Source organism: Lonchura striata, chromosome 4 (genome assembly GCF_046129695.1).
Source record: "Lonchura striata isolate bLonStr1 chromosome 4, bLonStr1.mat, whole genome shotgun sequence".
Lineage (NCBI taxonomy): Eukaryota > Metazoa > Chordata > Aves > Passeriformes > Estrildidae > Lonchura > Lonchura striata.
Genome location: NC_134606.1, coordinates 27,333,859 through 27,347,498, shown reverse-complemented (window position 1 = coordinate 27,347,498; position 13,640 = coordinate 27,333,859). Strand labels below are relative to the sequence as shown.

The window sequence follows — 13,640 nt, the reverse complement described above, 5'->3', positions numbered from 1 at the left end:
CACACACACACATGTATACATATGTATGTATGCATGTATGTATGTAAAATTGCCAGTGTAATGATGTTTGTGTCCCTATAGAGAACCGCAAATTTATGACTGAGAATATTAGTGAATCTTCCATACCCTTTCTGAAATCTTGGTAGTATAAGAAATTGTCATACCTCATGTGCTTGGTGCTCATTTTCACGTTGAACTGATGCATTCACTTCATAAACAGAATGCTTATTAAAATATGTATTTCTAAAAATCGTTAGTGTAAGAACAAATCAAAGGTGTTAGCTTCCAAACTTACTGAAATTAAGACTTCTGAAATACTTGTAGTTGTAATTTCTGTTTTATACCTACTGCTTGTATATATTTTTAACAGTGGAAAAATTATGTTTATATTATGTAGATAATCAATTGCTTGTGTTTTCTTAATTCTCTAATAATTAAGTTTAGATATTTTGGGAAACAATTTACTAGTTTCTAGTATATGTTCATATGATGCTGTTTTGAATTTGACTCTTTAAAGAAATACTTCATGTCAAGTATGAAGTTGATTCTTTTATGATTATGGAACAATTTTTTTTAATCCTAGTCTTTAAGCTCACAGTCTCTTGGACAACCAGTAACACAGCCAGCAATATCTCAGCCTGCAACTTTACAGCTCCAGTCTGGAATGACTCAGGTATGGATAACTAGATTTATTGTTTATTATTTTTTAAACAGACTTATTTTCCTAGAGAACAGCATTTTCCTGGAGTAATGTGCGCCCTTGGCTTGGGTGTATGCACTGTTCACTGAGAGAAAAACAGCTTGGATGGCCAGGCCGGAGAGTGGTGGTGAATGGAGTTACATCCACCTGACAGCTAATATTTGGGATTCCAGAGGGCTCAGTACTAGGGCCAGTCCAGTTTAATAAATTTATTGATAATATGGACAAAGGGATTGAGGTCACCATCAGTGAGTTTGCAGATGACACCCAGATGGGTGAGAGTGTTGATCTGCTGGAGGGCAGGAAGGCTCTGCAGAGGGATCTGGACAGGCTGGATTGACAGGCTGAGGTTCAACAAGTCCAAGTGTCAGGTCCCAACCTTGGGTCACAACAACCCCATGAAGCATTACAGGCTGAGGTAAGAGTGGCTGGAAAGTTGCCCAGCAGTAAAGGGCCTGGGGTTAATGGTGACAGGGGCTGAACATGAACCAGTGAGTGCCCAGGTGGCCAAGAAGGCCAGTGGCACCCTGGCCTGTGTCAGCAATGGTGTGGCCAGCAGGACCAGGACAATGATTGTCCCCTGTGCTCAGCACTGGTGATGATGCACCTCAAGTGTTCAGTTTTAAGACCCTCTCTGCAAGAAGGACATTTAGGGGCTGGAGCAAGTCCATAGAAGAGCAGTGGAGCTGGTGAAAGGGTCTGGAATATGAATCAGACAAGGAGTGGCTGAGGGAGCTGGGTTCATTTAGCCTGGAGAAGAGGCTCAGGGGAGACCCAAGGAAAGGAGGTTGTAGTCATGTGAGTGTTGGTCTCTTCTCTGAGGTAACAGGAACAGAGTGAGAGAAAATGGTCTTAAGTTGCACCAGGAAAGGTTTAGATGGTATATGAGGAAAAATTTCTTTACAGAAAGGGTTGCCAGTCATTGGAACAGGCTTCAAGTTGTGGGCACAGGCTGACCAGGGAATTGGTGGAGTCACCATCCCTGAGGGTATTTAGAAGCCATGTAGATGTAGCATTTAGGGACATGGTTTAGTGTTGGACTTGGCAGTGCTAGGTTAGTGGCTATCCTTGATGATTTTGAAGGTCTTTTTCATCATAAACAATTCTCTGCTTCTGTATTCTGAATATAATGGTAAATTCTAATTTAGAAATTGAGTCCTTTGGTGCCAAATTATTCTACTGTAATGAGAAAATTCTGTAATTTGACACTTTTGCTATGTTTTTTTCTTCCTGTTATTTGTGTGGCTATAGTTTTCAAACTTGTGCATTAGTAAGATAGACATAAAAACAGTTAAAGCTAAAATATTTTAGGGCATGAATTTAAAAATCCATCAACTCGGCTGGCAGCTTTCAGGCATATGCTTATAACACAAGGCTGCTTGATCTGTGAAATGCTTCTGCGTAGTAAGAGCAGGATATAGGTATCAAAAGGTCATACTGACTTGGGGCCTATAGCAGATGTCTGAGGAAGAACAGAAGTGGCAAATAGTTTCTCTGTGGGCTCAGCCTTCACCTTTTTGTGACTTAAGGTATTCCCAAGTTATTTGTATGTTTTAGCTCTGGGTGAATCTTTTTTTCTAAACTGCCACAATTATAATTTTTAACATGAGAGACCTTTAACATCTATAGTACCATGTAAATTACTAAGGCTACACACACATATAAATGTGCTTGTGGTTTGGACACCAGTCAATTTCTTGTGCTATGGAGTTTATTTAGTTCACCAATTCTCATGCATCAATTAAATGTTGATTCTGTGATGTTTTCATACTCATGAATTGGTCCTCAGATTATGGTTTATTAGCAACTTAAAGAGCAATGCTTGATTTCTTTGCCTCTGTAGAGGACTGTGGGACTCAGATTCAGTCAAAGAAAGAAACTGAGAGTTTCTAGCCAGGCAGAGGCCTGGGAAAGAGCTGGAGAGAATGTAAATAATTCTTTATCTCTCTTGTTCTTCACATTGTTTATAGTTAAGTTCTAGCACTGTGCGTCAAGCACTCTGCACCAATGCTGTGGATTGTTTTCACTTCAGAACCAATGGATTTGGTCCTTGCAAAGCTCTGTATAAAAGAGCAGTGTACTTTAAATAAATCGGAGTTTTACTCCCAGCAGCCTTCTGAGTCAGAGTCTATTCATTCCCATCCTGCCTTGACAGTGACAGAGGACTGTACTTACCTCTGTTGAATAAAATGTAATTTTTGCTCAGCTTTTAATTTATTCGTTGCACTACAGCCTGTGTTTCAGTTTTCAGCTCAATTGGGAGCTATGCAGCACCTAAAGGACCAGCTAGAACAAAGAACACGCATGATAGAGGCAAATATTCATCGGCAGCAGGAAGAGTTGCGTAAGATTCAAGAGCAGCTTCAAATTGTTCATGGTCAAGGACTCCAGGTGAGTTCATCTATCACTTATAGGTTTCATCTCTAGAGAATTCCAGCATCTGAAATGTGTCTTGGACACCTAATTGCACAACATGATCTTCCATATTCCCTGTCAGTTGCCACCTGGGCCTAATATGTCTAAAATCCATAGTATCTGAAGCTGCTGTTCCAGCTGCTGTTTTGCTTTGGAATGTATCTGAAAATGCCCCAGTGTTGAGCAGGCCAAGCCTAACTTATAACTTAACCTAATTAAATGTAAAAGGATGGAGTGGTTGTTAATTCTTGCAAAGTTTTGCAGCCATTAGAATATTAAATTGCAGGATCTGTTTTTAGCAGATCTTTTAGCCCTGAAGATGTTAAATCCATGCTTCTTTGTTTCTTAAACTGTCCTATCAGGCTGAATGGCTCTACTTTGCATGGTAAACTTGAAGGAGTTAGTGAGCCAGAAAGACAGGATGTCTAGAGGGTGCATTACCCTATTGGGTTTTTCTAGTTAAAAGACAAAAAAAACCTGATCACCTCAAACTAAGAAACATTTTAAGGAGGTAATTTAATATTTTCAGTCTGGATTGTGACTAAAGAATAGAAAAAATACTTCTGGAAGTATTGAGTATGTTGCTTAAATTCTGTTGGAAGAGTAGGAGTTTTTGGCATGTGCCATTTTCAGTGTTGTGTGATATTTCGTGTAAAGATGCCAGCAGTTGGGTGCCTTATCCATGTCTCAAAAGGAGAGATTCACAGCTCTCCTTTCCATACAGTTGTTCAGGAATGTGAAAACTAGAAAAAAAACTTCAGTGATGCACATTCTGCCTTATTGTAGGCTTGGGCGTAACTTCTTGTGAAGAACTTAATATTTTTGTGCTGAATATGTTTATTACAACAGTGTTGAAAAGGTCAGTTATAGTCATTATGATCTCCTGATTGTCAGGGAAGATCACATTCTTGGTGCTATGCCTGGATCTAGTAATTCAGAGATCTTCTGATTTAGTGTTACTGAGGAAGGTCCTACAAAAATAAGTGTCATCTCAAATATGTTTTGTCTTTAGATAGTTGTAGACTGCATTACTGGTTAGTCTCTAAATAGTGCCTTTTAAGAACCAATAGTGAATGTTAATGCTTAGAACTGTGGAAATCAGGATTCTGATTCTTACCAGATAAAGTTGAGTCTGAATACTGACCGTATAACTTGTGGAATTTTTTAAGATGTTCTTGCAGCAGTCAGCTTCTGGACTCAACTTTGGTTCTGTGCAGCTTCCTTCTGGAAATTCTTCAACTGTTCAGCAGCTTACGCCAATAAACATGCAAGGTCAAGTTGTTCAGACTAATCAGACTCAAAGTGGGATGAACACAGGCCATATAAATACTCCACACATGATACAGCAGCAGCCTTTGCAGAGTACTGCAACACAGGTAAAATTCTATTATTGATTTTACTGGGTACTATATTTGCTCAAAACCACAGCTGAAAGACAACAGCTTCCCTGACATCCATCCCCCTGTTATGAATGAGTGTTTGAGATTGCTTAAAAAATCATTGTCAAGGGTATAATCAAAAGCCTGATTTAATATTAAGTGGCAGCACGACAAAGTTTGTTGGCAAGATTCACTCTACTATTTACAGGGCAGTTAAGGCACAATAAGGAAAAAACAAGCAGCAACAAAACCAAACAAAATCCATGCAATCAAAACAGAAGTGAGCTGAGACCTATCTAGGGGAATGTGTGTGTGTTTCAGTGCATGTGACAAAGGACAGCAAGGGCAAAGATAAAAAGGAACATGGCCTAAAAGCTTAACAGCACTCAACTTATACATTAAAACTAACAATATAATGAAGAAACAGCTCTTAACTTATTCCATTAACTTAACCGTAACAATTTAGCAGAGGCATAACACTCAACAGCATGTATCCCCACAGAAGCTGTTTCTACATGATAAACATTTCTAATGTGTTTGACCATTATGTGTATGGAGACTCTGTATACATCTGATTTCTGTGGCCACCCTCCTCTGTACCCTTTTCCACATTCTGTACTTCCTTTTGAGATTTGTGAAGAGGCAGACTCTAGTGATGCATTTTACCATCTCAGCAGTAGGCTAGTTCCAAACTTTCAAGTAAGAAATTCTTGATATTATGTGCACAGTTTAGTCCAAGTTGGGCACAGAGATGCGAAAGGAGTAAAATTATAATTCTGAATAAAGAGTATGCAAGTAGCTGAAAAATTCAGGGGAAAAAAATAACCTGAACAGGAAAAGAAGTTAATATAAGAGATTCAGATGTCTGAGGTCCTGTCTCACTCTTTAAGTCCCCAGTCAGTAGAAATACCTGTATACTTTGAATTAAGAATTGATTTGAATAGAAAAAAACTTGATAGTTTGAAGTATGGGCAGTGACAGTGAGGAGAACAGCTGTAGTACCCCTGGCTATTTTCAACTTACTATCTCAAAATTTCTTTTCAGCATAATCAACAAAATGTACTTAGTGGACACAATCAACAGTCTTCTCTTGCCAGTCAGTCACAGAACACAGTGTCAGCACCTTTGTACAACACTATGGTGATTTCTCAGCCAACAGCAGGAAATGTGGTGCAGGTTCCCTCTAGCTTACCACAGACCAACAACCAACAACAGGCTGCTGCAGTAACCACTTTTACACAGGACAGACAAATCAGGTAAATCAAGACCTATATTTAAGATGACTTTTTATAATGGTATGCTTATGCAGCTGTACCATATACGAAAGGAACTTAGCATTAAAGAGATTGTGTGATTCGTGTTTCAACCGTATGGATGCAGCCCTTGAAATTAAACTGCCCAAAGTAACATGTTTGCAGGCTTATCAAAACCTATGTTGTTACAGCAAAATATGGCTTTGAGAAATCTGCCTTTCTTAAGTGTATGTGATGCTTCATATATTTTGTTTTCCTGAAGGGACTCAAAATATCTTTTTCTATTAACAGATTTTCTCAAGGTCAGCAACTTGTAACAAAACTTGTCACAGCCCCAGTAGCATGTGGAGCGGTAATGGTACCAAGTACTATGTTTATGGGACAGGTGGTGACAGCTTATCCCACTTTTGCTGCCCAACAGCAGCAGACACAGACTTTGTCAATAACACAACAGCAGCAGCAGCAGCAGCAACAGCAGCAAAGTCAGCAGGACCATCAGCAGCAGCTCACCACAGTGCAACAACCAGCTCAGTCACAGCTGACCCAGCACCCCCAGCAGTTCCTACAGGTAATGAATGTAGAGCTGTCTACAAATTTTCCCAAGTCCTGGCACTTTCAGCATTGCTAGTTTATCCAGGGGTGCTTTACCTGAAAACAAAGCACTTAAAATAAGCCCAGTGCATGAGGTAAGTTTATTCTGTAGCTGTTCTCTAAGATCCTATTACTTAAAGGAGAAGTGGTCTTTCCTGCAGTGGTACTCCATGCCTTGTCCTGTGTTTTTACATCTTTTTCCCTTTGAATTGCTGCTCTTAATTGGCTGGGGGGTGAAAAACCAGATGTTTGCTTTAGAACAGCTTACATTTTCTTTCATTAACTTTACTAACATGTAAAGTAAGGTATGAGAGATGATAGTTGGTCTGTCATAGTTGGATAGTAGCACACAGCCCAAAGCAAGACATTTCCCAATAATGTGAGGCATGAAATTCTGTCTAGGCTACAGGGGAGGCTGAGCAGCAAGTAACTTTGTAAGCAGAGAGTAGGGAAGAACCTTGTTTTTGTGGAGAAAGAAGAGAGATTGAATCAAAACAGAAGGAAGACAAACCCAAGGAGTTTAGAAATAGGAAATCTCTAAAAGAAACAGAAGGTAGAAGAAATTGATGAGGAAATCTGTTGCCATTTGTTGATTCCAATTGATTGCTGGAACATGGGTCACCTAGCATCTGGAGTCAGTGAAGGAGATGAAGTGGTGGCTAGAACACTGGAGAGGCTGTTTAGCAGGTTGGTAGTGTCTGTATTTCTGTTTCTAAATTTAAAAGTTTATACAATTTTGACTTGTGATGAAACAGATATGTGAAGTATAAAGATCTCAAAAGGTCTGTTCCTACTCTGGAATTTTGGTCTAGGCAAAAGTCCAGTATTTTTAATACAAACTACTGAAGTGCTAGAATTAGAAGTGAAGCAAATACTCTTTAAAAAGGACAAAAGTACCTTTTCTGCTTCTGTTCACTAGGGCATCTTACAGTCTGATTGTGTAGGTGGAGCAGTTGATGTACTTTCTCTCTGCTTCAGAACATTTCAGGATTGAGATGTCCTAGTGCATTTGTACCCATGCTTCATTATTTTTATTCAGTAATTTTTTAATTTTTTTTGTATTCTAAGAAGAATACTGTTAAAACTAAGTGCCATTTCCTGTAGTAATAAGTCTCCTTCAAAGGGGATGTTTGGGTCTGCAAATGCACCATTTTCTTTGACTGTGCATTCTGTCTGTGGCAATTAAATGTAATCTGTGCCAAATCATGTACTATTTTTTCATTTGACTGCAAGGACAGCTACCTACACTTACTCAAATAGATTCTTTACGCCCTGCTATGCTTTTGTGGTGAAGACAAATTGCCATATATTCCTACTATCACCGCAGAAATTCCAAAGACCAAATTACAGCTGCTTTATTAACTGTTCAGATGCGCTGGTTAAATGTATTAGTATGAACAAATTCTTCCATTGTTTGCTGGCTTAATCTGAAGCTTATTTTGATTGAACCCTTATGTTAAAAAAAAAAAAAAAAAAAAGGTAAAAAAAAAGGTAAAAAGCACCTAGCCCCATGTTTCCCAGTGCAATAGGAAAAATAATATTTTTCTATTTTTGTGTTTTAGACATCCAGGTTACTTCATGGGAATCAGTCGGCTCAGCTTATTCTCTCTGCTGCTTTCCCACTACAACAAAGCACTTTCACTCAGTCCCACCACCAGCAACATCAGTCTCAGCAGCAGCAGCTGTCACGACACAGAACTGACAAGATGACTGATCCCTCCAAAGTTCAGCCACAGTAGTGTGGGCGCTGCCTCTTTTTGAAGCAAACTGCCAGGAGGGGCTGCCTCACAAACAGTTGCACTGAAGCTACAGAGGTAACAGTAGGAAGGCTTTCTAAGCACCATGGCTTTGAGATCTACTTCTAACTTCTGGAATCTGTTAAGGAAAGCCACAAGATGATGATGGGGACATGGCCAACTTTGAGCGTTGCCCCGGTTTCTGTGTTCTAAAGGATTTGCTGCCATGTTGTAATTTGTCCAGGTGAAATCTCCAAATGTGACTGAAAAGAGAGTAATGCTGAAAATATTGGTATTTTTATCAACCCTGTACATTTTTAAAGTATTAAAATGGACATGGAGCAATTGTTTTGAATTAGCAGGAAAAAATGCCAGAAATATAGTCCAAAAACCATCTAATTTTTTTTCAGATGATTACAGGACAGTAAATATTTTGAAAATGTTGTGTGAAATCCAGTTCTCTGTTGTACAGATGCTGTAAAATATTGTGTATATGTCTGCATAAAAGGAGAAAGAGCAAAATATTTTATATGATGCATGAAAATGTAATCTGTTATTTGTAGGTTTGAATATGTTTCCCTAAATTCTCACGCCATACTCAGACTAATGTTTTCTTCTGTTCTACCCTTTTGTTTACAACATGATGCATCATTATTTTCACCTTTAATGTGGGCACAAGTCTCTTGTTTGTGCTTTGTCTGTGATGTCAGGTCTGTTTGGTGAGGTATAGTGTGTTGGTTAGTTGACTGCTTGAAGTTAAATTATTGATGAAGCTGTTTGAACTGGTGATCATGCATCAGGGTTCAGGACATTCAGATTCATAAATATCATCCATCATTTCATAATGAATTCATCATTTTATTTGAAAAATAGGAATTTGCACTGCTTTCTTGCGGATGGTTTGGAATTTTATTCCCCAAAGCTATCTTTTGATATAGTTCATAGTTGGAAATATTTATGTAAAAGGTTTAAAAAAAATGACAGTAATTTTCAAGAATGTTTCAGTTATAGGAGTAATTTGCACAAAAATATATTTACATTTAATAACCTTTTGGGCACTTTTTAACCACTTTCTCTGTGGTGAGAATTGTAACTTGTTAAACCATGTTGGAATCTTTTTATTCTCCTTCAAAAATTAGTCAGAACTAATTCAGGGTCATTTTAACAACAACAACAAAACCCATAGTGCCTTGATTTTAATTCAGGTGATAACGTTGAACATCTTGAATTACAATGTCTTGAATCTGTAACCATTTTCAATTTTGAAGTCTTAGCACATTGTCAACCAATCCTGTGTATCTACTTCATAGATATTTCTGTATTGTGTTAATTTTAAAAGTGGTCTGAGTTGAGACCATGAATATTTTTGACTGGTACTCCCCCTCAGACAGTAGCCAGAAATACAGGAGTCTCAACAATCTCAGATCTTTAAGGTAATACTAGTTTAAAAAAAAAAAAAAGTAAACCTTAAAAGACAGGACTCCTTTTGCAGAAGGTAGAATAATAAGCTGATTTTTTTAAAAAATCATTTTTGGAAGCATTTAAAGTGTGTTTTGGGGGAGATCATGATTGCATTTAACACTACCAGCTATTGATTTAAGAGCTATCACTGAACTAAGACTTCAGAAGGCAACTTCACTTTATAAAGAAAATAAAAAGTTCCAACAGATATGTGCTATTTAAGTAAACGTTGGTAGATTTTTAAGGTACTAGTTTGTGGAAACCAGAAATTCAGAGGAAAATTAATAAATGCTGATAGATCTGATAATTAATTAGAAACAAAACAGTAAAAGCAGTTAAAACTAGTGCTAGGGAGAGAAAGCTGGATTAATCTTGAATACTATGGAGGAGTTGAATGAATGTAATGAAATGGTGATGGTCTGTTTTGTACTGTGGAACAGTTTGATTGTACTACTGGATGAACCAAACCCACAGGAGGTAATACCAGTTTAGCCAAGCCTTTGATGCTGTTGGTTACGTTTTGGGGCCAGCCTTTGCCTCTGCACATGTCCCAGCATTAGACCTTTGTTATTCCCCAGTCATAAAGCAAGTGCTTGGCACCAAAAAGCCAAGCAGTGAACAAGGAAGGAGAGTGTGAGAAACACAGTACCAAAGAGAATCTGATTGCTCTCTGCTCCAAGAAGCCAGTTGCAACCTGGAGCAAGGAACAGATGCCAATACCAAACATAGCAAGGAACACATTCCCTTCTTTAAAGGGATTTCTGGCATTCTTCAGACTGGGATAATTGTCAGAGACCTGTTTCTGTAACTTTCTATGTAAAGAAATCCTGCCTTGCTATGCTATCCCTACCACTCCATTCCACCTGTTTCTATATGAAGCTGCATTGACTAGAGGTCTGTGCTATCACTTCTTTGCCTAATGGAAAATAGGTTAGATACAAATTTCTTTAACCAATTACAATAAAAATATAGTGCTAAAAAAGAAAACTGGGAGAGCTTTAATAGTTAGAACTATTGAATAGTGATAAAATAGGTGTATTAAGCTATTATACTGAGAATTACAGAAATTAGAGATACCAGCCAGACAATTAATGATGCAGCTTTTTATATAAAAAAATTTCAACTTCCCATTCTCCCCCCTCCAGATACTCTGGTGTGTTGCAATAAGTCTGTCAGTAAAAAGGCTAAACTAAGGAGAGAGGAATTAGATGATGGGATAGCGTGGCTGCGAAAGAGAATAGAGAAACATATGCTTTGTAGCCTCAGAGAGAGGTCATTCAATTACAGAACTACCAGCTAGTAGAAGATGGGGAAATTCTAAGGAACTGGAAAAATACAGCACACATTTGAAGAATTCCTGATGTGAATCAGGCAAACTTTACAAAGGCAAGTGTGTAGAACTTAATCCAGATTGTGTGCAAGTATGGAGATGCTTTGTTCACAGGTAGTGACTAAAAAGTGTATATTTAACAGGTCTGGAGTTTCCCCTGTTGTTGAATTAATTGCTGAACTGTCCTTGAGTTTTATTGAGAAGAGGACCAGGCTGTTGCCTCTTTCTTAATCAGCCTTTTGCTTCTGCCTGACTCATTTACTACAGACTTACTTGCAACATCCTGATAAATAGCACGACAATGAATGCAATGATGCTGCAGATTCTGGAGCAGAAATGTTGCAGAATGACTCTGACAGAAGGGAAGGGGTCTGTTAAGGGGAGGATTGTATTTGTGAAGAAACAGGCTGGTGATACATAATGGAGTGAAGAAGACGGCATTTGCACAGAGTTTAGGAGACAGACATTGTCTGCAATGGGTGAGGCTTTGAAGAAAAGTGTCTGCGATAACTTCAGAGAGAAAAGAGATTATAGCTATTTTTATATTATATTTAATATATATTATATTTGTATATAAATATGAAAGGATTCTAGTAGGAGCTCTCCATATGCCTTCCACTTCATCTAGAAGGTTTACCTTCTGCACTACAGTTCCAGTGTGTCACCACCTTCTGTGGGCATCTTGCCTACTGCCAAACACCAAAATTAGTAACCCAGCATCCTTACAAGAAATAGGTTTCATTTGAGCTTTATGTAAAAATGAATAAAGTAAAGATATATCAGGCAGTTTTTCACAGGAAAAAGAAATTATCTTAAGACTTAAATAGCACTTTCTCTTTTTGGTTGGTTTGTTTTGGGGTTTTTTTGTTTTTTTTTTGTTTTTTTTTTTTTTTAAAGTAATAACAAGCACTTTACTGAAAAGACTATTTGAAAAACAGTTTATTTCTTTAGTCAGTGAAACTGTTAAAAAGGGGGCGCATCAAGGAATAACACATAAAACTGTCGAGACATTTCTGGAAAATGTTTCTTTTTTGTGGTGATCCTTTGAGGTTTAAAGTGCAGGATTAAAAAGGCTTCTAAAACTGGTTGCCTTTGTGTTTTATATGGCCAGGGGAAGGGATTACAGATGATAGCTTCCTTGGAAGGAGGCTTTTTAAGTTGCACAGTTGCCTATGAGAGAGAATCATCTGGAGGCTAATTTGCCTGCTCAATAATTCTAAGTGTCCCTTAGGATTATAAATTGTGTGAAAATGTTCTGAAGGTTTAAAGATGTGGCCTTTTTCAAATGTTAAAGTTGATTCAAGAATCATTTATATTTTCAGAGATTTAACCCAGGTATTGTTATGAGTGTTTTAAATGTCACGGCATCAGGAGATGTCAAATGTGTCAGATTCATAAGCTTCTCTATTTGAAATAATTATTAAAATTAGATGTACAGTCAGAGGGCTGGAAAATGGTTATTTTGATTAAAAGGGAAAAGAGACTACTTTTAATAATTAACCTTTTATTTTTTTACTTATCCCTGGTGGAAAAAATTGAAGAGAATGAAATTAATTTGGATTAAAAAAGACATATTTAAACAAATCATAGTAGATGAGACAACTGTGAGAGAACATTTGAAATTGTCTTGGTTGTCCATGAGACTGGGTAGTTGCTTTTTCACTACCATCATTTTTAACACTACATTCCTTATATTTTTCTTTTTTTGTCTTTTTTAAACAGGTGATTTTAAACTCTGCGATACTTCATGCTATGCCATCTGCATGAATTTTGCCAGCATGATACGCTATATTCAAAGAACGTATGCCTAAATAAAAAGGAGAGGGGGGAACAAAACACTGTGTCTGAAAAAAATATTTTATGGCCTAATAACAGAGACCCCAGCTATGACTGAGAGATGCTGCATTAATAGACAATCAATCAATGGGTAATTATTTATGAAACACTTTTGGGAATGGTCTTAAAGATGTAACTGCTTTGAAAGCAGTTGGTGAGCTGTCTTTTTCTAACAAGAAAGGTAAAAGATATTTATTTTCAAATATATCAGATTGAATTTTAAGTTTTTAAGCAGTGTTGATTTCACAGTGTCTTGGGTTTCAGTTTTGTTTTGTATTTTTTTAACTGGCATTAGATTTATATACGTAAAAGAAAACAAACAGAAAAACCCTAGTGCCGTTCATATTGACGTCAGGAAATGTAGATACAGTTCCCTGGTGTTCATGTGACCATTACTAACTGTCAATTTTTTAACTGAATAAATGTAACTCATTTAAAATTTTGCTTTCTGTAGCTTCTAAGGTTCTAGAGGTTTTTTTCTGAGTTGCTTGATGTCAGTTTTATCCAAGTTTCACAGTGAAGCGCTCTTACCCTTCCCACGACTGTACCAAAGGCACTCTCTCTCCCCCACCCACAGAACTGACTTGTGAGAAGTTGCTTGATATCACTTTTATCTTCTCTCCCCTACCCAGACAAATGACTTGTGAGATTTCAGTAAAAATGCATACTGTATTTTTTCCTTGTCTTCTCTCTGTATCTCTTTATAAACTGATGCCCCACTCTAAAGGCTAGAGACCTCTGATTTGTGTATTTACATTACTGCCTTGGAATTTACTTACACAGCACGTGATTTAGTGTGCACGACTTAAAATTGCTTTCATGCCTTAATGTCTACAGTTCCTGTTCTTGCCAAAGGATGGAGCAGCACTGCAGCACGTTTGGTTGGGCAGAGCCCTCCTCTCATTTTCTGTCATGGGCAAAACACCCCTCTCTTTAAAT

General features: G+C 37.7%; 1 protein-coding gene across 4 annotated transcripts in view; it reads left to right on the top strand.

Annotated features, from left to right (window-relative positions):
* Positions 1–13,427, top strand: part of CLOCK (clock circadian regulator) — a 64,176-nt gene extending 50,749 nt beyond the window's left edge. For 2 of the 4 annotated variants that reach the window (XM_021530365.3, XM_021530288.3), the window contains exons 19-24: positions 584–673; positions 2,933–3,091; positions 4,285–4,491; positions 5,539–5,750; positions 6,039–6,315; positions 7,901–13,427. In XM_021530365.3, coding sequence (XP_021386040.1) covers positions 584–673; positions 2,933–3,091; positions 4,285–4,491; positions 5,539–5,750; positions 6,039–6,315; positions 7,901–8,077 — 1,122 coding nt within the window. In that variant the 3' untranslated portion in view covers positions 8,078–13,427. The remainder of the gene's footprint in view (positions 1–583; positions 674–2,932; positions 3,092–4,284; positions 4,492–5,538; positions 5,751–6,038; positions 6,316–7,900) is intronic. The other 2 variants (XM_021530535.3, XM_021530448.3) reach the window with 2 other exon arrangements.
* The last annotated feature ends 213 nt before the right edge of the window (positions 13,428–13,640 follow it).